The sequence below is a fragment of the Leopardus geoffroyi genome, chromosome X, assembly GCF_018350155.1.
Source record: "Leopardus geoffroyi isolate Oge1 chromosome X, O.geoffroyi_Oge1_pat1.0, whole genome shotgun sequence".
NCBI classification, from domain to species: Eukaryota; Metazoa; Chordata; class Mammalia; order Carnivora; family Felidae; genus Leopardus; species Leopardus geoffroyi.
Genome location: NC_059343.1, coordinates 99,134,179 through 99,158,085, shown reverse-complemented (window position 1 = coordinate 99,158,085; position 23,907 = coordinate 99,134,179). Strand labels below are relative to the sequence as shown.

Sequence of the window (23,907 nt, the reverse complement as noted above, 5' to 3'; positions counted from 1 at the left end):
ACATTGTGATTAGAAATCCAATCCTAAAACATTCTATAGGAATTAGACACCATTGAATTAGAAGGCAATTGACTCCATTAAAATACTTTTGGCCTCAGTAATGTCCCTCAGCCATTTTTCTCGAAAGCGAGTCATTCCTGGTCTGCAGAGGAAGAAAAACAAACATACTAAAACCTTTTAAAATAAAACAAAACATTGAGACAGGGATTCCCTGTTTATTCTGTTACATTCCTAGTAAGCAAAAAGTCTTTTGGGGGTGGGGAATGAAGGTTGTCTCTATTCCATAGACCCAATCAATAAAAGCATTGAGTTGATATGGAAAGATTCTTTAAAAGAGGTCCTGTACAAATAAAAGATTATTATATAGGACTTACTTCCATGTGATTGTGAAGTTTCCCATAGAAACAACAGACATGACCCACTTTGTTCCCACCCTACTTCAGCAACTAGTCCTCAAGTTTCTAATTGCTGAAAACCAAGCCATTAAAAAAGTTTTTCTAGAACAAGGGCAGAATCCTACTTTTAGCCCATCGTAATGGGGTAGGTGGTTCAAAGAAGAAAAGTAACCATTACGTGAATTATCTGTGGCTATGGGCCTACTAAGTTCCTGGGGTGTGATGACCTTTTCCCACCACCTTTTTAAAAGTAAGTCTCTAGGGGCGCCTAGGTGGCTCAGTCAGTAGAGCATGCAACTCTTGATCTCGAGATGTTGAGTTCTAGCCTCGTTGGGGGTAGAGATTATGAGAAAAAAAAAAAAAAGCCTCCAACTGTTCGTTACCTGTGAACTAACGAATGGCCCTCAAAGACGTAAGAGACCTCAATGGGCGTATCCTAAGAGAGAAAAGGGCAACTGTTAGCCTAGACCAATCATACCAACTCATAATTCCTTCCATCCCTACCCTTGTCCATATATGTATACGCTTAAGTTTCTAGAATTTACCCTCCTTATCGGGATGTCTGTCGGTTCTTTGTCACTTCAAATCTCTGTTCCCCAAAAGATCTTTTTGGCAACAAATAACCTAAAGAATCTCCATAAAAATTGAAAACAAGTCAGGACAGGCTTGTGTTCTTCATGAATAGTCATTTACCTTCTTTACATGTTCCACTTTACGCAGTTGGCCGTATTTCCCTCTTAGGAATAGAGTAAGAACGAAGTAATATAGGTAAACAAGTTTAAAAACGTTTTTAAAGCCACATAAAAATGTAGGGTGTAAAATTGTCTCAGTGGCCCCCACCCATTCTCCCTTCCAAAATTATACTTGGAATTCTAATCAAGAGCCCTTCTCCTAAGCACTCAGTGCATGGGCACTGATCATGGTCTTACTTCCCTCCCCCAGCCTTCCTTTCCAATCTCCAACCTTGCCACTTAGCAAGACAGCTGATGGCAGGATATATGACCAGGGGAAGGGAGAGCTCCACCTACTTTACCTTTTTACATTACTGCAGGTTCAAATAGGTAAGTTTGTACTAGGCTAGGATAAACATAAGACATAGTTGGCTCACTGTGTAGCCATATATAAAGCTTGAGAGTCAGACGAAGCCTCAGATAACTTCTGTGAAAGGATGGAAGACAAGGGGAGAAATGACATTTTTATGTGTGCTGTGTTCCGGGCATTACGCTTGGTACCAGCCCTGCTCCTCTGATGACCCGAGCCCTAGATTCATGGGTGTTATTTTAACTCCTTTCACACTAGCTATCAATATTTCATATTCATCGTCTACATGGTGGCTACAGGCAGTCATTCCTTCAAGTATTTACTGAGTGCCTACTGTTTGCCAGGCCTCGTTTTACAGCAAGACAAACATTCCTGCCTTTGTGGAACTCACATTCTGGTAGGGGGAGCAGGCCATAACAAGATAATAAATTACGTAGACTATCAGAAGGTAATAAAGTGTTACAAAGTGTGGTCTAGGAGGTGAGAGCAGGATATGCACATACCAAGGGGAGAGCGGTCCAGTCGGAGGGAACAGCAAATGCAGAGGCGCAGAGGCGGGACTATACCTGGATTGTTAAAGAATAGCAAGATCACAGTAGCTAGAGGAGAGTGAGGGAGGAGGAGGAGGAGAAGGAGGAGAGGGGAAAAAAGCAGAAATAACAAGGGACTAGGTCACGCAAGGCCTTGTAGGCCCTCAATACTCAAATTGTGCTCTGTGGACCTGTGGCATCAGCACGGCCTAGGATCTTGTTAGTAATCTCCGGCCCTACCCCAGACCTGCTGAATCGGAACCTTCTTTCGACAAGATCCCCCATTAATGTGCATGTGCTTGGAAGTTTGAGAAACACATTGTAAACAGAGGAGTGACATAAATTCATTTCACAAGGCTCACTCTGGTGGCCGCTGGGTTGAAAAGATACACGACGAGGGCAAGGGTGGAAGCAGAGAGACCAGTTAGAAGGCCATTGAAATACTCTTGGTAAGAGTCGATGGGGTCTTGCACCAAGGTGGTAAAAGTGGAGTGGTAAGAAATGGTTGGATTCAGGACCTGTTTCTGAAGATAGGGCCAACAGGACTTCCTAGTGCGTTGCATCAGGGATGCGAAAGTCAAAGGTGATGCCAAGGATGTGGGCCGTGAACCGAGATGAGATGTCTGCAGGTAGGTCAGGTTGGGAAGGGAAAATGGCAAGTTCAGTTTGGGATACAAGAAGTGAGATGTGTATTAAGCAGTGGCAGAGGTCTGGGCTGGAGATATAAATTTGGAAATCGTAAGCTAGAGGTGGCATTTGGAGCCCGGAGACCATAAGATCCCCAAGGAAATGAGTCTAGAGGAGAGGCTCGAGGCCAGGAGAGACTGAGAAGGAATGGTCGGTGAGGCGGGTGCAAGGCCAGGATAGTATGGTGTTTTAGCAGCCAAATGGGACACTTCCTGAAGAAGGGAGTGCGCAGCCAGGGCAAGTGCTACAGATTGGCCAAGCAAGATGAGGACAGAAGGAACCGTTGAGAACTAGTTTGTAAAACCATTAAGTTGTACCGAAAAGAAAAAAAAAAGAGGTCATCGATGACCTTGACAAGAGAGGTCTCCGTTCTCATTGGAGTCTCATCGACGTGAACAGGGCAGAAAAGGAAGAGCTTACTGGAGGTTTGTTTTTGGTGATCTTGACGGTGAAGTAGGCAGAGGCGGAGACTTGTAGCATGGGTCTCATAGCGGTCGGGATGCTCCAGCGTACGCAGTAGAGGTAGTAGTAGCTGTGAACCACCTCTTTCCTCTCTATGAACTGTGTGTGGTGCATCCAGCGTTCTTGATACTCCCAAGTCTGTTTCACGGGAAAAAGAGCACTCAGAACGAAAAGCACGCTTCTATGCAAGTCCTCTAGGCAAAGGCAGCGCACAACAGTAGGGGTCACAGCCCTGCTTCTGTCATCCGTTCTTAACATTGTTAAGATTCACACCGGAGTCAACTCCACACGGGAGGAGGGAAAAGGGGAAGCGGACACGAAATGAGTCAATAACGCGACATCGCCTAAGAGCGGGCTCTGGAACACAGAGAGGCACATGCTCAGATGCGTAGGTGTACGTGCCCGCCCCACACAGCGTGCGCACTGACCATCCAGACCCTGGCTTGGGAGGCAAGTTTGGCTCCTTGGAGAATAATTAGAAAGTGGTTCGAACACGTGTTCTGCCCACTCCGCGTAAAGGTATGACTAGAGGGTAATGAGGCCACAAGGCGCCTGGGTGGCTCAGTCGGTTAAGCCTCCGACTCTTGATTTGGGCTCAGGTCATGATCTTACGGTCGTGAGATCGAACCCCCAAATCAGGCTCCACGCTAGGCATGGAGTCTCTTAGGATTCTCTCTCTCCCTCTCCCTCGGCCCCTCCCCGGCTCTCAGTCTGTCTGTCTCTCAAAAAGAAAAACAAAATGTAATGAGGCTGATTTCACAAGCTGTTTCGGAAAAGCAGAGTTGCCTCACGGCAGCCATCGGTGGCATAGAAAGTGAGTTCAGAAGAGGAACGGGTCAGGCACGAGGATCATCTGACCCCTCAGATCCCTGTCTCCCCCCTCCGAGATGTTTCTGTCCCCAAGCATGCATCTTACTAGCGCCTCGGGCCCACAGAAGTCATAACGCAGCCCTGCTTCGCTGTACGGGGCCTCGAATGCTATTGGTATTCGACAAGTTCAATTCAGCTGAGTCCCCTTGGCTTGGCTATTGGGGCACGGGAAGCTTCCAAATCAAAATTAAAAAAATTTAAAAAAAGATCCTGAATTAAGATGAAGGTCCACAGAAGGAAGGGAGTGAGATAGTTTAACAGTCTCAGTGATGTGAGGAGGGACAGTAGGAGGCTGATGGCAAAAAGATTTCTGGCGCTCCTTTAAAAAAAAAAAAAAGCAGGCTGCGCGGGGGGGGGGGGGGGGGGGGGGGCGGCTTACTTTATTTCAGACTTACACCCAACCGATTGTTTCAGTCAGCCACACAAGGGCACCAGGCACTAGATTCCTTGAGATCAGGGACTGTGTTTTACACAGATTATCGTTCCTCTTAATGAAGGGGCCCGACAGGTCACCCTTTGTGGCCCCACTGGAGCAATGCCTTTCTTTCCAACCTTTCTATGTTATTCTATGTTATTCTATTTCTTCAGCCCTAATGTTTCCTCTGGCACACAAAGACTTTGTACCATCGGAAGGAAGGTCCCTAGACCTCATTTAAGGAGGCCCCTTTGCAGATGAGCATATTGGGGCCTAGAAACGGCAAGGGACGGCCCACAACAGCTGGGGCTGGGACCCGGGGCTCCCAAGCAGCCGGCCCAGTGCTGTCTCCACCCGACCAGACATCTCAATTCTAAGATTTTCTTCCCCTCCGTGTGGCGTCGCAGTGGTTGGTCTTGTTTTCTTTTCTTTTTCCTTTTGTGAACTCAGGCAGCCTTAGACGCATTAAATTTTTTTTTAATTTTTTTTTTTTGAGAGAAAAAGACACAGAGTGAGTGGGGGACGGGCAGCGAGAGAGAGACAGACAGACAGACAGACAGAATCCAAAGCAGGCTCCAGGCTCCGAGCTGTCAGCACAGAGCCCGACGCGGGGCTCGAAACTCACAAACTGTGAGGTCATGACCTGAGCCGAAGTCGGAGGCTCAACCGACTGAGCCTCCCAGGCGCCCCAGCCTTAGACACATTAAATTCAGCTATCTCCATCAGGCCAGTCTCTTCCCATTTTTGTCAGTGTTCGGGCAGCTGATTTTTGTGTAGCTCCAGTGAGTGTGTGTTGTCCTTGTATTTTGTAATTTTTACATAACGTTGCTTCATATACTCGCTTCCAGGGAACAATATGTCGTTGTGCTACTCTACCATGGATGGCTTAGCCAATTACATATTATTGGACACTCAAAATCAACAGGCACCTGGAAGTATATGCACAAAACTGTTATCAATGGTAAGTGACCTCTGAGGGAGTAGAGCTGGGTATTGTGGGGGCGGAAGGGGAACCTTCATTTTCTACTCTGTCCTTTTGCTCATGGGGGCTTTTTTATAATGGCATCTTATTTCTATTATAACAATAATTTGTAACTGTACGTTAGGCATTGGGGATTTTCCAACTTTTGTGGTTTTTTTTTTTAAATGGTTTTTATTTTTTTCCAACTTTTCTCTTAGAAAGAACTTATTTGTAATATTCCTGTTTCCAGATTGTGTTTCTTCAAAGAATAAACTACTTGTGCTCATTGGCAATGTAGGAGTATATCTGTTCCCTCCCCAAAACACACAAGACTTCGGATACCAGGTTTAACCATTCTTACTCACGTTGCAGTACCTTAAAATCCTTTGAATTTGCATTTTTCACTCATAGTAAAACTCTGCATTATTTCTGTCATCAAAAAGAACTGTTCTTACTATCTGGTAGCAAAAATGTACCAGACCTGTGATCCAGAACTTTAGTTTGCTGCTTAATCAGAAAAACCTTGGGCAAATTGTCCAACCTCTCTGAGCCTCAGGGTTTCTCATCTGCAAAATGGGCACATTGATGTACCTACATACAGGTTTGTTGTGGGGATTAGATGAGATCGTGCATGTGACGTGCTTAGCAGTGCTTGGCATGTGGTAACGCGCAGCAAACGGTAACTACTAATTTGCCATCCCCTGGTGTCTGGTGGATTCTGGGAAATCTGCAGTAAGCTTGAGAAAGCTCTTCATCAGAAATAGCTGACGCTTAGGGGCGCCTGAGTGGCTCCAGTCGGTTAAGCATCCAACTTCAGCTGACGTCATGATCTCGCGGTTCATGGGTTCGAGCCCTGCGTCGGGTTCTGTGCTGACAGCTCAGAGCCTGGAGCCTGCTTCAGATTTTGTGTCCCCCACCCCTGTCTCTCTGCCCCTCTCTGCTCGTGGTCTGTCTGTCTGTCTCTCTCTCTCTCTCTCAAAAATAAACATTAACAAAAAAGAAATATCTGACACTTAGACGGGAGACTACTTGTAGGACTCATTTCATTAGCAGGGTTGGGAACAAGGTGATTTTATGTCCGTCGCTATATAGGGCTTTCAGCTTTTTAGTCACCTTCTACTTTTCCTTTTTTAATTTAAAAAGCATTTTTTAATGTTTATTTATTTTTGAGAGCGAGTGCAAGTAGGGGAGGGGCAGAGAGAGGGGGAGACAGAGACACAGGTCTCCAACTCACGAATCATGAGATCGTGACCTGAGCCAGTCGGATGTTCAACCGACTGGGCCACCCAGGCGCCCCATCACCTTCTACTTTCTAATTGTCTTATCTTCATAACAGTCCTACAAAGTAGGTAAGCTCTTCATCTGTGAACAAATAATGGTATGGAGAGAAGAAATCTGTTCATGCAGTCAACATCTCTGCGTACCTGACCTTTCTAGGGGCTGAGGGCAGAGAAAGGGACAAAAGCCTCTCCTTCATGGACCATATGATCCAGAGGTAGAAGAAAAGCAAAGAGTGAATAAGTAAAATCTGGTGTCTTGGGTAGAGCTGAATGCTAAGCGGAAAAGTAAATCAGAGAAGGAGAAAGGGTTGTAATTTTAGATGAGATGGCCAGGAAAGGCCTCGGTGAGCAGGTGGGATCTTTTTAAAATTGAACTATAGTTGCCATTCAGTATTATATTAGTTTCAGGCATAAAACATGGTAATTGAACATTTATATACATTATAAAATGATCACGGTGGGTCTGTCCCCGTCCAAAGTTACTACAACATCAATGACTGTGTTTTCTCTGCCATGCTTTTCTTCCCCGTGACTAGTTTATTTGATAACTGGAAACTTGTCCCTCTTAATCCCTTTCACCTGTTTCACCCAAATCATACCCCTCTCCCCTCTGAAATCATACGTGATTTGTCTTTGACTTACTTCATCTAGCATAATACTCTCTCAGTCCATCCGTGTTGTCACAGGTGGCAAGATTTCAGTTTTATTTATGGCTGAATAATATTCCATTGTATATACGTACCACATCTTTCTTATCCGCTCATCTATTGATGGGCACTTAAGTTCCTTCCACATCTCGGCTGTGGTAAAGAATGCTGCCATGAACAGAGGATGCGTGTACCTTTTCACGTTAGTGCTTTTGTTTTCTTCGGATACATAAGCAGAACTGGAATTGCCGGATCATACAGTATTTCTATTGTAAATTGTTTGAGGAACCTCCGTCCTGTTTTCCATAATGGCTGCCCCAACTTACATGCCCGCCAACAGGGCCCGGGGGTTCTTCTTTGTCCTCATTCTCACCAACATTTGTTATTTCTTGTTTTTGTGATACTAGCCATGCTGACTGGTGTGAGGTGGCATCCCACTGTGGTTATGATTTGCATTTCCCCGATCAGTGATGTTGAGCATCTTTTCATGTGTCTCTTGGCCATCTGTATGTCTTCTTTGGAAAATTTCCATTCAGGCCCTCTGCCCGTTTTTTAAGTGGATTCTCGTTTTGGTATTGAGTTACAGGAGTTCTTTATATATTTTGGATAGTAACCCTTTATCAGACATATCATGTGTAAAATATCTTCTCGCATTCAGTAGGTTGCCTTTCATTTTGCTGGCTTCCTTCACTGTGTGAAAGTTTTTTAGTTTGATGTAGTTGCAATTGTTTATCTTTGGTTTTGTTCCCCTTGCCTGAAGAGACAGACCCGGAAAAATATTGCTGAGGCTGATGTCCAAGAGTTTATTTCCTGTGCTTTCTTCTGGGGGTTTTATGGCTTCAGGTCTCACATTTAGGTCTTTAATCCATTTTGACTTTATTTTCATGTCTGGTGTTAGAAAGGGGTCCAGTTTCCTTCTTTTGCAGGTCGCTGTCCACTTTTCCCAACACCTCTTATTAAAGAGACTGTCTTTTCCCCATTGGACGGACATTCTTGCCTCCTTTGGCATAGATCCATTGACCATCTAAGTGTAGGTTTATTTCTGGACTCTGTTCTGTTCCACTGATCTATGTGTCTGTTTTTTGTGCCAGTACCATACCGTTTTGACTACTGTAGCTTCGTAGTATAGTTTGAAATCTGGGAGCATAATACTTCCTGCTTTGGTCTTCTTTCCCAAGATTACTGTAACGAATCGGGGTTTTATGTTGTTCCATGTAAATGTTAGGATTATTCGTTCTAAAATATTAAAAATGCCATTGGTATTTTTATTGGGATTGTATTGAATTCTGTAGATTGCTTTGGGTAGTATGGACTTTTTTTTTTAAGTTTACTTACTTATTTAGAGAGAGTGTGTGTGTAAGTGTGGGAGAGGAGAGAGAGAGGGAGAGAGAGAGAGAACCCCAAGCAGACTCTGCACCACCGGCGCAGAGCCCGATGCGAGGCTCGAACCCATGAGCCACGAGATCATGACCTGAGCTGAAGTCTGATGCGTAACCGACTAAGCCACCCCCGGCACCCCAGTAGGGTGGACATTTTAACAATATTAATTCTTCCAATCCATGAGCATGGTATATTTTTCCAGGTAGTTGTCATCTTCAGTTTCTTTCATCATTGTCTTCTAGTTTTCAGAGTATATGTCTTTCAACTCCCTGGTTAAATTTATTTTATTCTTTTTGATGCAATTATATGTGGGATTGCTTTTTCAGTTTCTCTTTCTGATAGTTTGTTTTAGTGTATAGACAGATTGCTATATATTTTGTATCCTGCAATTTCACTGAATTCATTTACTAATTCTAGCAGCTTTTTGGTGGAGTTTTTAGGGTTTTCTATATATAGTATCATGTCACCTATAAACCATGACGGTTTTACTTCTTCTTTACCAATTTTGATGCCTTTTATTTCTTTTTCTTGTAACATTGCTGCAGCTAGGCCTTGCACTATATGTTGAATAAAAGTGGCGAGAGTAGGGGCACCTGGGTGGCTCAGTCGGTCAAGTGTCCGGCTTCTGCTTAGGTCACGATCTCATGGTTCGCGAGTTCGAGCCCCTCATTGGGCTTGCTGCTGTCAGCACAGAGCCCACTTTGGATCCTCTGTCCCCTTCTCTCTCTCTCTCTGCCCCTACCTGGTTGCTCTCTCTCTCTCTCAAAAGTAAACATTTAAGGGGTGCCTGGGTGGCTCAGTCAATTAAGCATCCAACTCTTGATTTCAGCTCAGGTAATGATATCATGGTTCATGAGTTTGAGCCCCACATCTGTGCTGTGAGCGCAGAGCCTGCTTGGGATTCTCTTTCTCCGCCCCCTCCCCCTCTCTGCCTCTCCCCTGCTCTCTCACTTTTTCTCTCAAAAATAAATTTTAAAATGAGCATTTAAAAAAAACGTGATGGGGCACCTGGGTGGCTCAGTCGGTTAAGCGGCTGACATCGGCTCAGGTCATGATCTCATAGCTCATGAGTTCAAGCCCTGTGTCGGGCTCCGTGCTGACAGCTCAGAGCCTGGAGCCTGCTTCAGATTCTGTGTGTCCCTCTCGCTTTGCACTTCCCTCACTCACACTCTCTCACAAAAAACAAATAAACGTTAAAAAAATTTCTTTTAAGTGGCAAGAGTAGACATTCTAGTCTTGTTCCTGATCTTAGAGGGAAAGCTTTCAGCCTTTCATTCTTGAGCATGATGTTAGCTCTGGGTTTGTCATATCTGGCCTCTCTTATGTGCTGGTATGTTTCCTCTGTGCCCACTTTGTTGAGCTTTTTTATCATATTTGGATGTTGAATTGTGTCAAATGCTTTTTCTGCATTTATTGAGGTGGTCATATGATTTTTATCCTTTATTTTGTTAACACGGTGTATAACATTGATTAATTTGTGGATATTAAATTATCCCTGCATCCCTGGAATAAATCCTACTTGATCATGGTATATGATCCTTTTAATGTATTGTTGAATTCAGTTTATTAACATATCGTTGAGGATGTTTTCATCTATGTTCATCAGGGATGTTGACCTGGAATTTTCTTTTGTGTAGTGTCTGTCTGGTTTTGGTATAAGGGTAATGCTGGTCTTAGTGATTTGGAAGCCTTCCTTCTTTAATGTTTTGGAATAGTTTGAGGAGGATAGGTATCAACTCTTTGAAATGTTTGGTGAAATTCACATGTGAAGCCATCTAGTCCCAGACTTTTGTTTGTTGGGAATTTTTTGAGTACTGATTCGATTTCATTGTTAGCAATTTGTTTTTCAGATTTTCCATTTCTTCTTCTTGAAAAAAAATTAAGTTTACTTATTTATTTATCTTGAGAGAGAGAAAGCAAGAGTCGGGGAGGGCAGAGAGAGAGGGAGAGAGAGAGAATCCCAAGCAGGCCCCACACTGTCAGCGCGGAGCCTGACACAGGGCTCAAATCCATGAACCGTGAGATCATGACCTGAGCCGAGGTTGGTTGCTTAACTGACTGAGCCACCCAGGCACCCCCATTTCTTCCTGATTCCAGTCTTGGAAGATTGTTTCTAGGAATTTATCCATTTTTTCTAGGTTGTTTAAAATGTTTGCAAGAAATAATTTTTCACAGTAGTGTCTTATAATCATTTGTATTTCTGTGGTGTCATTTGTAACTTTCATTGATCATATTCTTCATTCCAGTCCTCTCTCGTTTTTTCTTGATGAGTCTTGCTAAAAGTTTTCCAATTTTATCTTTTCAAAGAACCAGCTCTTAGTTTCATTGACCTTTTCTAATGTTTTCTTTTCAGTTTCTGTTTCATTTTTCTCTCTGATAGTTATTATTTCCTTTCTTCTACTAATTTTGGGCTTTGTTCTTTTTCTCATTCCTTTAGGTGTAAGATTAAATTGTTTATTTGAGATTTTCTTGTTTGACTTGGGCCTGTATCACTGTAAACCTCCCTCTTAGAACTGCTTCTGCTGCATTGCATACATTTTTTACTGTTGTGTTTCCATTTCTATCTGTCTCAAGGTATATTTTTGTTTCCTCTTTTTGAGTTCTTTGTTCACCCACTGGTTGTTTAGTATCACGTTTAGCCTCCAGGTGTTCGTGGTTTTTTTCTAGTTTTCTTCTCGTAACTGGTTTCTATTTTCATGCCATTGTGGTAAGAAAAGATGCTTGATATGATTTCAGTCTTCTTAAGTTTATTGAGACTTGTTTTCTGGCGTAACATGTGATCTGTCCTGGAGAATGTTCCATGTCCATTTGAAAAGAACGTGTGTTCTGTTTTTGGATGGAATGTTCTGTTAAGTCCATCTGGTCTAATGCTCATTCAAAGTCACTGTTTCCGTATTTTCTGTGGTGTCTGTCAATTTCTCCCTTTATATTTGTCAGTATTTTCTTTACACATTTAGGTGTTTCTGTGTTGGGTGCATAGATATTTACAAGTGTTATATCTTCTTGTTGGATCGATCCCTTTATCATTATGTAATGTCCTTCTTTGTCTCTTGTTATAGGCTGTGTTTTAAAGACTACTTTACCTGGGGGCGCCTGGGTGGCGCAGTCGGTTGAGCGTCCGACTTCAGCCAGGTCACGATCTCGCGGTCCGTGAGTTCGAGCCCCGCGTCAGGCTCTGGGCTGATGGCTCAGAGCCTGGAGCCTGTTTCCGATTCTGTGTCTCCCTTTCTCTCTGCCCCTCCCCCATTCATGCTCTGTCTCTCTCTGTCCCAAAAATAAATAAACGTTGAAAAAAAAAAATTTTAAAGACTACTTTATCTGGCATAAGTATTGCTACCCCAGTTTTCCTCCCCCTCCCCCATGTGTTTGGAATCTCTTTTCCCATTCCTTCCCTTTCAGCCTATATGTGTCTTGAGGTCTGAAAGTGAGTCTCTTATAGGCAGCATATAGGTGGGTTTTGGTTTTTTATCCATTCGGTCACCCTGTGTCTTATGATTGAAACATTTAGTCTGTTTACAGTGAAAGTACTACTGGGCATGTACTTATTATTTTGTTAATTGTTTTCAGGTTGTTCTTGTAGTTCTTCTCTGTTCCTTCTCTTGCTCTCTTCCCTTGTGATTGGTGTTCGGTTTGGATTCCTGGATCTTTCTTGTGTCTAGCATAGGCTCTTGGATTGTGGTTACCATTAGGTTTATATACAACACATGATATACATATACATATCTCGGCATATTTTAAGTTGACGGTCACTTAATTTTGAACACATTCTAAAAGTGCTTACGTTTTTACTCCCTCCTATTTTATGTAGACATCATATTTTACATCTTTTTGTGTACCACCTTAACTAATTATTGTAGCTATAATTGATCTTACTACTTTTGTCTTTTAACCTTCATACTAGCTTTGTAAGTGATTGGTCTCCTACCTTTACTGTATGTTTGCTTTTACCAGTGAAATTTTTTCTTTCTTAATTTTCTCACTTCTAGTTATAGCCTTTTCTTTTCTACTCAAACAAGTCCCTCTAACATTTTTTGTGAGGCTGGTTTAGTGGTGATGAACTCTTTTAACTTTTATCTAGGAGCTCTTTATCTCTCCTTCAATTCTGTATGATGACCTTGCTGGGTAGAGTATTCTTGGTTGTAGGTTTTTCCTTTCAGCACTTTGAATGTATTGTGCCGCTCCCTTCTGGCCTGCAAACTCTGCTGAAAAAGCAGCCGATCGATCGCCTTCTGGGGGTTCTCTTATACGTAACTATTTGTATTCTCTTGCTGCTTTTAAGATTCTGTCTTTATCTTTAATTTTTGCCATTTTAATTATTATGTGTCTTGATGTAGACCTCCTTCGGTTCCTCTTATCTGGAGGTCTCCGTCTCTGTGCCCCCTTAGCAATTATGTCTTCAAATAGGTTTTCTGCCCCTTTCTCTCCTTTTTTTTCTGGGACCCCTATAATGCAAATGTTAGGAGGCCTGACGTTGTTCCAGTGGTACCTTATCCTACCCTCATTTCTTAAGAATTCCTTTTTGGTTTTGCTGTTCAGCTTGGATGATTTCCACTACCCTGGCTTCCAGATCACTGATTTGTTTTTCTGCGTCTCCTCATCTGCTGTTGATCCCGTCTTGTGTATTTTTTTTTTTAATTTTTTTTTTTCAACGTTCATCTATCTTTGGGACAGAGAGAGACAGAGCATGAACGGGGGAGGGTCAGAGAGAGGGAGACACAGAATCAGAAACAGGCTCCAGGCTCTGAGCCATCAGCCCAGAGCCCGACGCGGGGCTCGAACTCACGGACTGCGAGATCGTGACCTGGCTGAAGTCGGACGCTCAACCGACTGCGCCACCCAGGCGCCCCGCCGTCTTGTGTATTTTTTATTTCAGTTATTGTATTCTTCAGCTCTGATTTTTTTTTAAGTTTGTTTATATTGAGAGAGAGAGCATGAGCAGGGGAGGGGCAGAGAGAGAGAGAAAATTCCAAGCAGGCTCCGTGCTGTCCACACAGAACCGGACACGGGGCTTGATCCCACAAACTGTGAGATCATGACCTGAGCCGAAATCAAGAGCGGGACGCTTAACTGACTGAGCCACCCAGGCGCCCCATTAAGCTTCAATTTTAAAAACTATTTTCTATCTCTGCGTTGAAGTTCTCACGGAGTTCATTCGTTCTTCTCCCAACTCTTGTGAGCACCTTTATGACCATTACTGTGAACTCTTTATCAGGTAAATTGCTTATCTCTGTTTTATTTGAGGTCTTTTTCTGTGCTTCCGTCTTGTTCTTTTGTTTGGAACATATTCCTCCGTCTCCTCATTTTGTCTGATTCCGTGTGTTCGTCTCTATGTATTAGGTACGTCAGCTCCGTCTCCTGCTCTTGAAAGTAGTGGCCTTATGTAGAAGGGCCCTGTGGGGCCCAGTAGTGTAATCGCCCCTCGTCACCAGAACGAGAGACACTCCAGGGGTGTGTCCCACGTGTGGGCTGTGTGCACGGTCCTGCTGTGACTCAGCTGTGACTGCTGTGGAGGCGCTGGTGAGCGGGGCTGGCCCTCGGCCCTGCTGGCTGCAATGCCTGGTGACTATTGTGGGTGTGCTAGTGGATGGGGCTAGGCGCCCCCTCCCCGGGGCACGAGGTGCTTTGGAGGGGACACCGATCTTGGCCAGTGCTCCCCACCCGGTGGGGCAGGGTGGCAATTGCTTTGGGGGGATGCTGGTCCCGCGTGAGGCTGCCTGCCACTTGTGGTGGGGCAGGAGCCGCTTTAGAGGGGCGGCTGCCAGGGCCTGTCTGCAGGGCAATGCCAGGGTGGGGTCAGCAGTGCTAGCAAGGTAGATAGAGAGTGGCAGAACTGGTACCCGCCCATACTTTCATTCCCGGAGGAAGTTCCTACAGATCCCCGCCCCTCTGGCACATAACCCTAGAATTAGTCGATAAAGGTTCACCTATAGCCCAGGCACCACTCAAATCACCGCCTCTGTGCTTGGTCTTAGGGTGATTGTGTATGGGCCCTTTAAGAGCAGAGTCTTGGTTTCCTACAACAGTCTGGCTCTCCCACAGTTAAGCAGCCCCATTGATTTTCAAAGCTCCTGGGATTAAAGCCTGCTGATTTTCAAGGCCGGATGTTATGGGGCCTCATCTTCCTGGTGCAGATCTCCAGGGTGGATAGTGGTACCCAATGTGGGGCTTGAACCCCCCCCCGGCCCCCCCCCCAGGCCAGGGAGGACCTGCACGCCTGTGCTGTCCCTCCCATTTGTGGGTTTAGCTCCCGACTTTGCCTCTGTCCCTGCTACCCTTCTTCATATGGCTTTTTCTTTATATATTTAGCTGTGGAAGAGCTCTTCTACTAGTCCTCAGGTCGTCCTCAGAGCGAGCGAAGAGAGGTAAGGCATGAACCATGAGAATAGGTCGCAGGGGAGAGGGTTCCGGGCAGAGAGCACTGCAAGTGCAAAGGCCCTGAGGTGGGAGCATGCGTGGCAGTTGAACGGGAAGGAGACGGGTGTGGCTGGAGTGAGAAAGGTGAAAGGACAGTAGGTCATAGGTGATGAGTCTGAGCAATAAGTCGGGAGGGAGAAGGGGACTCAGATCCCATCAAGCTCTCTAGGCCATTGTCAGGACTGTGTTTGCCTTTTCCTCAGAATAACCGGCGGCATTGTGGGGGGAAGTGTTTCTGCCCGTTCTGTGTCCCATTCCAGCCCGATTCACAAACCCCAGGTGCAGTAGGCGGAGGCGTTCGCCCAACTCCAAATGGAGACATTCTCCAGAGCTTAGCACCACACATCATCACTGTGCTCTAAATACCCCTTGTCATTGGAAGGGTGAGTTGTGCCTGCTGGGACATAAGAGGGTGTGGAGCCACCTCGTTTCCACCTGACCAGGCCTTCCTGGGGCCTAGGAAACTGCCCTTGGGGCTGTAGGCTTAGATGGAGCCGGCCAGAGGAACAGAGACAGTGGGGAGTCTTCTCCGAGGGCTGGGGAGCTTGCCTCCATCTATTTCGACTTGTCTCTCTTCTGAGGAAATACAGTGAGTAGGGATTTCAAGCCATTTTTTTATTCCACCCTGCCAGTTAGGCAAAGCAGCCCAGGGCCTTCTCTCCAAAGCTGCCAGGATAAGCCACACGAACGGTTCAGAGCCAGGCACAGGCGGAAAAGAAAAAGGAATTCACGGGCAGGTACATCATAGCGTGCGGGCAGTATGTTCCCAAACTAAATCTAAAAGTTCCATCGGCAGCCCCTTTGTTAACGAGGCGATTTCTAAGGTTGGTGACGGAGAACTCCTGTTTTGGAAGAGCAGCTCCCTCCTTAGGTCACTAGGCCCCCATTTAGAGCACCAGCATGGGAAAATTGCTTAACTGGGAGTATCAGGCTTTCCTGGTCGGAAATGTAAGGTTAGGACGATAAAAACAGGGCAATACGATTGTGCCTTTCACCTTCAAAGACTATCCCATGTTGGTTTTGGAACCCAGATGGGGACAGTGTTTATGTATTTAGCGACCTTTGAGATCATCTAGGGGTCCTGGATTTCAAACTTTTCATAAAACACTCCTTTTCATTGTTCTTTGCCCTCGTATGCCAACCTGGAGTGGTCAACTAACTTACCAAAACAAACTTCTCAATTTGTCTACGGCCTTTCTCTGCTGTGAATTCACCATGGGTGAGCCACTGGATGTTCTTGATGGGGTTTTTAGTTTCTGCGAAATGAAGGGGAGAGTCTGTCAGTTGCCTGGTAGTGTGCCATTGTAGAGTGAGACGTTCCTCCAAATAGCCAAACAGGATTACTACCTTCCACAAACTTAATAGCAGCAGCGATGGCACGCTTAACTATCTCCAGAGCTAGTTCATTCACATTGCTGCTGTCTTCTGTGTCCGTCTTCTGGCGCCTGGAACTTTCAGTCACATCCGTTTTCTCCTGGATTGTGACTCTTTTAGTCCCAACCATTTTCTTTGGCCTGCAAAAAAGGAACTCAAGAAGACACCTTTTACACATGTGCGCATGAACCCACTCCTCTAAATACAGACCATCACGTGAAGAATAACAAGACATAGGAAAAGGTTGTTGCCTCTAGGGGGCAACAGGGACTTAAGGCTCAGGATAGGACCCTGAATAAGGCATTGTGGTTTATCCTTTGTGCCTGGCTTCAGAGATCTATTTTTCCTGAAAAACCAAGGATTTTCAGATTCCCATAATCATGAACACCTTCATCAGGACGTAGTAGAGGGGCTCCTGGGTGGCTCAGTCGACTAAGCGTCTGACTCTTGATGTCGGCTCAGGTTATGATCTCACGGTTTCTTGAGTTCGAGCCCCATGTTGGGCTTTGCACTGACCCTGCAGAGCCTGCTTGGGATTCTCTCTCTCCCTCTCTGTCTCTGCCCCCTCCCCCCACCCCCGCTCACATTCTGTCTCTCTCAAAACAAATAAACTTTAAAAAATTATATATGTATATATATATATATATATATATATATATATATATATGTGTGTGTGTGTGTGTGTGTGTGTGTAGTAGAATGAGTCCTAACTTCTTTGGAGTTCTAACAGTATTGATTTCTAGTTGAGTCTCAATCCCTACTTAGGTGACTCAGGGCATGTGGCTCTTTAAGGTGAATTAGGGACTCTTGGGTGGCTCAGTTGGTTAAGCATCTGGCTCTTGAGTTCTGCTTGGCTTCTGATCTCCTGATCGTGAGATCGAGCCCCATGTCAGACTCTGAGCTGGGTGTGGAGCCTGCTTGAGATTCTCTCTCTCCCTCTCTCTGCCCCACCCCGTCAAAATAAATAAACATTAAAAAAATGAAGTGAATTAAAGTCATTAGAGGCAATATAGCCTAGGAGGGGTGGATTTTCAGTTTTTTCTCTTGGATTTTCCAGGTGTATGAATTATACCATCCATCAGGAACTATCATTTTTTACCATCTTTTTTTCCTGACACATATACCTCTCCTAAGTATTCGCTTTGGTTAACGCTACCAGACAAATGTTAAGTGAAAGTGGAGACAATGTGCACCCTTCTTTTGCGTCTGACTTCAGGGGGTGTGCTTTCTGCTGCTACATCACAAAGTATGTTTCTGGTTTATGGCTGGAGATTTATCACATCAAGAAATTATGTTTGCTTCTGTTTTTGTACAACGTTTGTCATAGATGATCGCTAAAATTTTCCATATGTCTTTAACGTCTGTGGAGATTGTGAAAGTTATAGTTATTAGGCCTGCGAACAAGGCTTCCTCACAGCGCCAGGAACTTCTGCACATTTTCCGTCTTTTTCACATCTTTTCTTCTCTGTCTTCCCTAGCTACTACTTAAGTCTCTTCAGTTATGAGAAATCAGTTCTAGCACAGTTAAACATCCCTGCAGGCAGTCCTCACATGGTGGGGTGCTGCGTAAACGTGGATCTCTCCAGGGGCACCTGGGTGGCTCAGTCGGTTAAGTGTCTGGCTTCGGCTCAGGTCATGATTTCACGGTTCGTGGGTTCGAGCCCCGCGTCAGGCTTCGTGCTGACGGGCTCAGAGCCTGGAGCCCGCTTCGGATTCTGTGTCCCTTTTTCTCTGCCCCTCTCCTTCTCACTCGCTCACTCTCTCTCTCTCTCTCAAATATAAACATTTAAAAAAAAATTTGTTTTAATTTAAAAAAAGTAGATCTCTCTCTCCCTTTATTTTTCTATAAATAGCAACTCCCAATTTTGGGTGTTTAATGTACGTTTCATTTAACTCACCCCCTGCCCTTGACATTGTGCACTGGCCACCTTTCATTTGCCCCTTTCAGATCCACTCCTCCCCGTGCACCCTGCTCTCTGCCTTGGAAGGCTGACCTCACTGGACTGCATCTGTGGGCTCTCCCATGTCCTCTGGCTTCCAGGAGATTCTGCACAATGGGGAGACCAGGGTGAGAGAGGAGAGTGCGGGCAAGTTATATATTCCCAGGGTAGCCGTCTCACTTCTCAGTCCTGGAAAGGAGTTTATCCTCTCCCCCCAAGCCCAGTGGATCCGCCATTCTAGCCCCCGGGGAGCTGACTTGCCCTTGTCTCCCTAGTTCTGCCCACGCCTTTGTAAACACTCCCTCTACTTAACCCTTCTCTACCTGCCCTACTTTTAGTATGTCAAGTTTCCTGCTGGGACCCTGAGTCATAAAGAGAGAGACTCTCGTTACCACATGAAAAGAAGAAGGCCAAGTTCACACCCAGACTATCTGGCTCCACAGTCCGAGAGAGCGAGAGCGAGAGCGAGAGCGCTTAGCCACCCGGCTCTCCTCCCTCCAGGATTCACAAAGGGTTGTGGGGCCCTGTTCTCACATTTCCATCTGAAGTCCAGAATGGGCTCAGTTGCTTTCCGTGGGCCTCTTTCAAGAGGGGTCACTCTTTGTTCCCTTTCTCAGTGTCATCGTTGGTTCCGGGGCGTGGCGGGTGCTGTGTGGGGCAGCCCGGTTGCTGTGGCCATCAGCCCAGGAATGGATTGAGCGGCCTTTTAAACATTCAGTAATAATGCTGACTCGCGTGCATTTGAGTCTTCACATTAGCATTTGGAGCTCCGTTTGCATCTGCCTCGGTGCCCTGTTGCTGCATCCAGCGGGTGGACAAGGCCGTGTGCTGGGGAACGGAGTCTCCCCAGGCTGTCCGTCCCAGAGTGAGGAGAGACTGGAGGCTGGCAGACGAGGGGATCTGAAGGCCCTTAACCCTGGAGAACTGGCTCTCCCCAGCCTAAGGGCTGTGCCAGTGCGGCCACAGCAATTTGCTATAAACTCCGCAGTTAAAGACAACAATGGAGTTTTTTGGTCAACCGGTAAATTTAGTCTGTTAATGCTTATGTATTTATTTTTGAGAGAGAGAGAGACAGGGAGACAGAACCCCGAGCAGGGTGTGCACTGTCAGCACAGAGCCCGATGTGGGGCTCGAACTCCCAAACCGCGAGGTCATGATCTGAGCCACAACCAAAAGTTGGACACTTAGCCGACTGAGCCACCCAGGAGCCCCTGGGCACAAATCATTCTTAAGCATCCCTCCCACTGGCCTGTCCCAGTTCTTTCTCCCCCCTTCCCTTCCTAATGAGAGGCCAGATGCGCAAGCGTGGGTGAAAAGGGCCAGGGTGTGGTCAAGTCTGGGGTCTGAGTGATGACTGGGGACGCCCCATTGCAAGGCCCTCCCACCCTTAACAACACCAGGTACCTGAGTGACCGTATCCTTGTTTGGAACAGTACTGGCCAAGGAAGCCTCAGAAAGAGTTTCCCAGCTGCTTTTCCCCTGGGTTCCCAGGCAGAATGTTTACAAATGCTGCCAGGGCAACACCAGTTTCCACCAATGAGAAACAATTTCTGTCTGTTTCTGTTAGTGAAGGAGGGGAAGAGTCGGTCACGCAACAGCATGACCTCCAGAGCAGGCCCACACAGTAGAATCCGTGCCCAGTACGTCTTGTGGGGCTGTGCCAGGAGGAACAGGGATGATAAGCCTCACGGCTGGTAACTACAGGGGTCCTTTTTATGTGCCAGCTGCGGTGCAAAGGGGCTCTGGATGTGTGAAGTCTTTTATTTCTCTCAACAACCCATAAGGCAAGTGTTAATATTTTCATTACAGGGGAACAGACTGAGGCACAGAGAGGGTTCAACCCAGTGCTGCCTGACTACACTGACTGAGCTCCTTATGTCTTCTTTTATGTATTTATTTTGAGAGAGAGGGCGAGCGGGGGAGGGGCAGAGAAACGGGGGAGAGGGGATCCCAAGCAGGGGCCGCACTGTCAGCACAGAGCCCGATGTGGGGCTCGAACCCACGAACTGTGAGATCATGACCTGAGCTGAAGTCGGACGCCTAACCGACTGAGCCACCCGGGTGACTTCTTACTTCTTTATACCCAAATTCTGAGGTGGTGACCTCCCTTGTGTGCTTGATTGTTTTCAAAGATGCCCTTTATGAATCCAGGATGAGCTTCTGCCATAATGGTTATCAGCATAGACCCAGGAGCAATTGACGTAACATTTCTTAGTTTTCTCATCGACGAAATGCCTATGGAGTAAGATTTTTTGTGGGGATCAAATCAGACAATTCATGTAAAGACCAAGAACAGTGGGGCTCCTGGGTAGCTCAGTTGGTTGAGCATCTGAGTCTTAATTTCTTTTTTTTTAATGTTATTTACTTTTGAGAGAGAGAGAGAGAGCATGAGCGGAGGAGGGGCAGAGAGAGATGGAGACACAGAATCCGAAGCAGGCTCCAGGCCCTGGGCCATCAGCACAGAATCCGACATGGGGCTCGAACCCACGAACCGTGAGATCATGACCTGAACCGAAGTCCGACTGTTAATTTCGGCTCAGGTTGTGATCTCACGGTTCGTGACTTCAAGCCCCACATCGGGCTCTGCACGGTGCAAAGCCTGCTTGGAATTCTGCCCCCCCCCCCCTTCCCTGCTTGCTCTCTCTCAAAATAAATAAATAAACTTAAAAAAAAAAAAAAAGACTGAGAACAGTGCCTGGTGCATCATAAGCTGTCTTTACGATGGTTAGATACTATTTCTAGCATTATTATTGATAGCGGTAGTAGTAGAAAATGTTTTTTTATGCGGTGAAATCAAAAGTCGTTGACCCTACATTAGGACCCAGTTTTATTAATTTGATGGACCTGTGAAGTCCCTCCGTCTCACAACCCCTGCTTTTAACCACTGTGCTTTGTGTATGAAGTGCTTGGCTCCTCGCACCTCGGACAATCCGTCTCGATCGCAGTAAAGAAAGGAAGGTGATTCGCCAAGTATCCCCTCCTCACCCAGGATGAAACGCTCAGCTCACTGCCCGGAAGCCGGCACGCACATCGAGGTCCCACGCACGGAGCCTGCCCCCAAGATAGTGCGGGAGATAGAGCAACAGGACTGGGGAGGGACGAGGGGGTAGGTACTGTGGCTTACAGGGACTCAGACTCTGATCGCAGACAGAGGGTTTCACGTCCCGGCTCTGCCACGTCCTGGCTGTGTGACTTTAGGTAGGTTGTTTCACCTCTCTGAGCCTCATGTGTGCAATGGGAATCTTTTTTTTTTTTTTAATGTTTTTATTTATTTTTGAGACAGAGAGAGACAGAGCACGAGCAGGGGAGGGGCAGAGAGAGAGGGAGACCCAGAATCCGAAGCAGGCTCCGGGCTCTGAGCGGTCAGCACAGAGCCAGACGCGGGGCTCGAACTCACGAACCGTGAGATCACGACCTGAGCCGAAGTCGATGCTTCACTGACTGAGCCACCCGGGCGCCCCAAGCGACTGGCTCTTGATTTCGGCTCCCGTCATGATCTCGCAGTTTGTGAGATGAAGCTGCGCGTCGGGCTCTGTGCTGACCGAGTGGAGCCTGCGTGGGATTTTCTCTCTCCCTCTGTGTCTCTCTGCTCCCCCTCCCCCACTCTCTCTCTCTCTCTCTCTCTCAAAATAAATAAGTAAAAACATTAAAAACATAAAATAAAACAAGAAGGAAAGGCACACCGAAAGTGCGCAACAGGCAGTAGGTAGCACCATCGTGACGGCGGAGACAGAAGAGTAGAGGAGTCCGAGTCCAGCGCTCCCCCAACGCTGGGCGAATTTGCCTGGGACAGATGCGTGTGTTTAGCTCTCGCCGTTTAGGCCCAAGGCCCAGCAGCCAAGCCAGGAAGGGATGTGCGTGACACTGTCGCTGGTGAGCACGCGGAGCACGCGGGCTCCAGAGCAAAAACACTCCCGGTGCTGATGACCGGCCTCAGTGCCACTCGCTGGTCTGACTCCCATGCGGCCCACCAGACCAACCGCCATGAACCTTCGAGGGCCACGGTGGGCCCAGATCCACGGCAGCCGCGTTCCCAAAGGGCAGAGCTCCGGCCTCCTTTGTGTCAAGGTTTCGTGGGTGGCTGAAGGCAGCAGGGCCTTTCCTAAGCAGCAGCGGCGGGGGCGGGGGGGGGGAGCTGGTGAGAGGTGTGCGGTGAGAACCCAACCCAGGAGGCCGGGTGCTGGGATCCTTCACGGCCCGGAGCAGAAGGACAGGCGGCCAGGTGACGAAAAACTCCTTGTAGGCAAAACGCTTTCATGGGGGAGGCCGGGAGAGAAGGCGCCTCCTTGAAGTGGGAGCTTGAACTCCGTGGGCCAGAACTTGACCTCCTCCCCCAGTCAAGCCCCTGACCTAAGCCACAGATTCCGGCCCCGGGCTCTCCAGATTGGACTCGGGCAGTGCCGGCGACAGGTTCCCCCAAACGCCGGATGCTTTCGCTCTCCCTGGCGCAGGTGTGTGTGGCCCGGAGACGGAGGCAGAGGAGTGAGCAGGACGGTGGAGGATGAGCCCAGCCCAGCCCCTGGTTCCCCAGGAAGCAGATGGATGCGGGCGGACCGGGAAGCCCCAAGTCCGCACCTTGCTGCCCCCACCCCACCTCTCCACGGGCCTCCCCTCACCTAGCCCTGCCTCCTCGGAGCCCCCAGGCCCTGGTTCCCGGCTCGGACACCAGCGTGCGGTCCAGTGACGTGCCTGTGTTCACCTGAGAGCACGCGGAGCCCGTGCCCACAGACGTGCCGCCACAGAAGCCCACGGGGCTCTTCCAGAACGCACCGAGGGCGCCTTCTTGGCCGCCGGAAGGCCAGTCCGCAGTGAGTGGGTGTTGCATCCCCTTCCGTGGAGACCAAGGGGCAGAGCTTGTTGGACAGGCGTCGCCCTGTCCATCTGGGCGTCCCGAGGCTGCCTCACGGGACACAGCGCCAGCGGAGAGGGAGGTAGGCACCTCACTGGCCCTGCGTGTGGGAAGCGGGGGTGAATTTGTACCAAGGATACGGTGCTCCCGAGAGAGAGTTGCTCTGGAGACCCAGGTCTCTGTTAGCTTCTCCCCGAGTTGAGCACAGGGTGGGGAGAGGCCTCCGGGGGGAGGTGGGTGACATCAGAGCACAGGGAAGAGAGGCCAGAGCTCAAGTCGCGGGCCTGCTCCGAGGAAGTCCACACCGTGGGCCCCGAATTGGATTCTCCTCTCTGTCCCTGCAGTCATTTTCGTTCCCGCAAAGTCTCTGCCCTCCCCTCCGCTAATACCCTCACTCTCACCTCGTCACCCTCTGCCTCATTTATCCTCTTATCTGTGAAGCACCGGCGGCAGGCACTGGGGGCGCGTGAAGGGGAGAAGACAAGGCCCCCACCCTCGGCGCGCTGACGGTCTAGTTGGGAAGATAAGGCAGGCCCACGCGAGAAGAGAACTAGCGGGGCGCCTGGGTGGCTCAGTCGGTTAAGAGTCCGACTTCGGATGGGGTCACGATCTCGCGGTCCGTGGGTTCGGGCCACACGTCGGGCTTTCTGCTGTCGGCGCGG

The 23,907-nt window shown here is 47.4% G+C and overlaps 2 protein-coding genes across 4 annotated transcripts in view; one reads left to right on the top strand and one right to left on the bottom strand.

Annotated features, from left to right (window-relative positions):
• Positions 1–23,818, top strand: part of LOC123595198 (NFKB activating protein) — a 51,466-nt gene extending 27,648 nt beyond the window's left edge. The window contains exons 9-10 of one of the 2 annotated variants that reach the window (XM_045472578.1): positions 5,249–5,361; positions 22,848–23,818. In XM_045472578.1, the coding sequence (XP_045328534.1) occupies positions 5,249–5,361; positions 22,848–22,882 (148 nt within the window). In that variant the 3' untranslated portion in view covers positions 22,883–23,818. Of the gene's footprint in view, positions 1–5,248; positions 5,362–5,611; positions 6,099–22,847 lie in introns of those variants that run through there. The other variant, XM_045472576.1, reaches the window with a different exon arrangement.
• AKAP14 (A-kinase anchoring protein 14) lies at positions 33–19,926 on the bottom strand. 2 transcript variants are annotated; one of them, XM_045472580.1, is made up of 6 exons: positions 19,801–19,926; positions 16,430–16,596; positions 16,247–16,338; positions 3,074–3,253; positions 779–831; positions 33–142 (listed from the first exon to the last, which is right to left on the bottom strand). In XM_045472580.1, the coding sequence occupies exons 2-6, from the start codon at positions 16,584–16,586 to the stop codon at positions 58–60; spliced, it is 567 nt and encodes a 188-aa protein (XP_045328536.1). In that variant the 5' UTR covers positions 16,587–16,596; positions 19,801–19,926; the 3' UTR covers positions 33–57. The 2 variants fall into 2 exon arrangements, with proteins under 2 accessions (XP_045328536.1, XP_045328535.1); XM_045472579.1 differs by lacking the exon at positions 19,801–19,926 and adding an exon at positions 18,931–19,009.
• Positions 23,819–23,907: the final 89 nt, after the last annotated feature.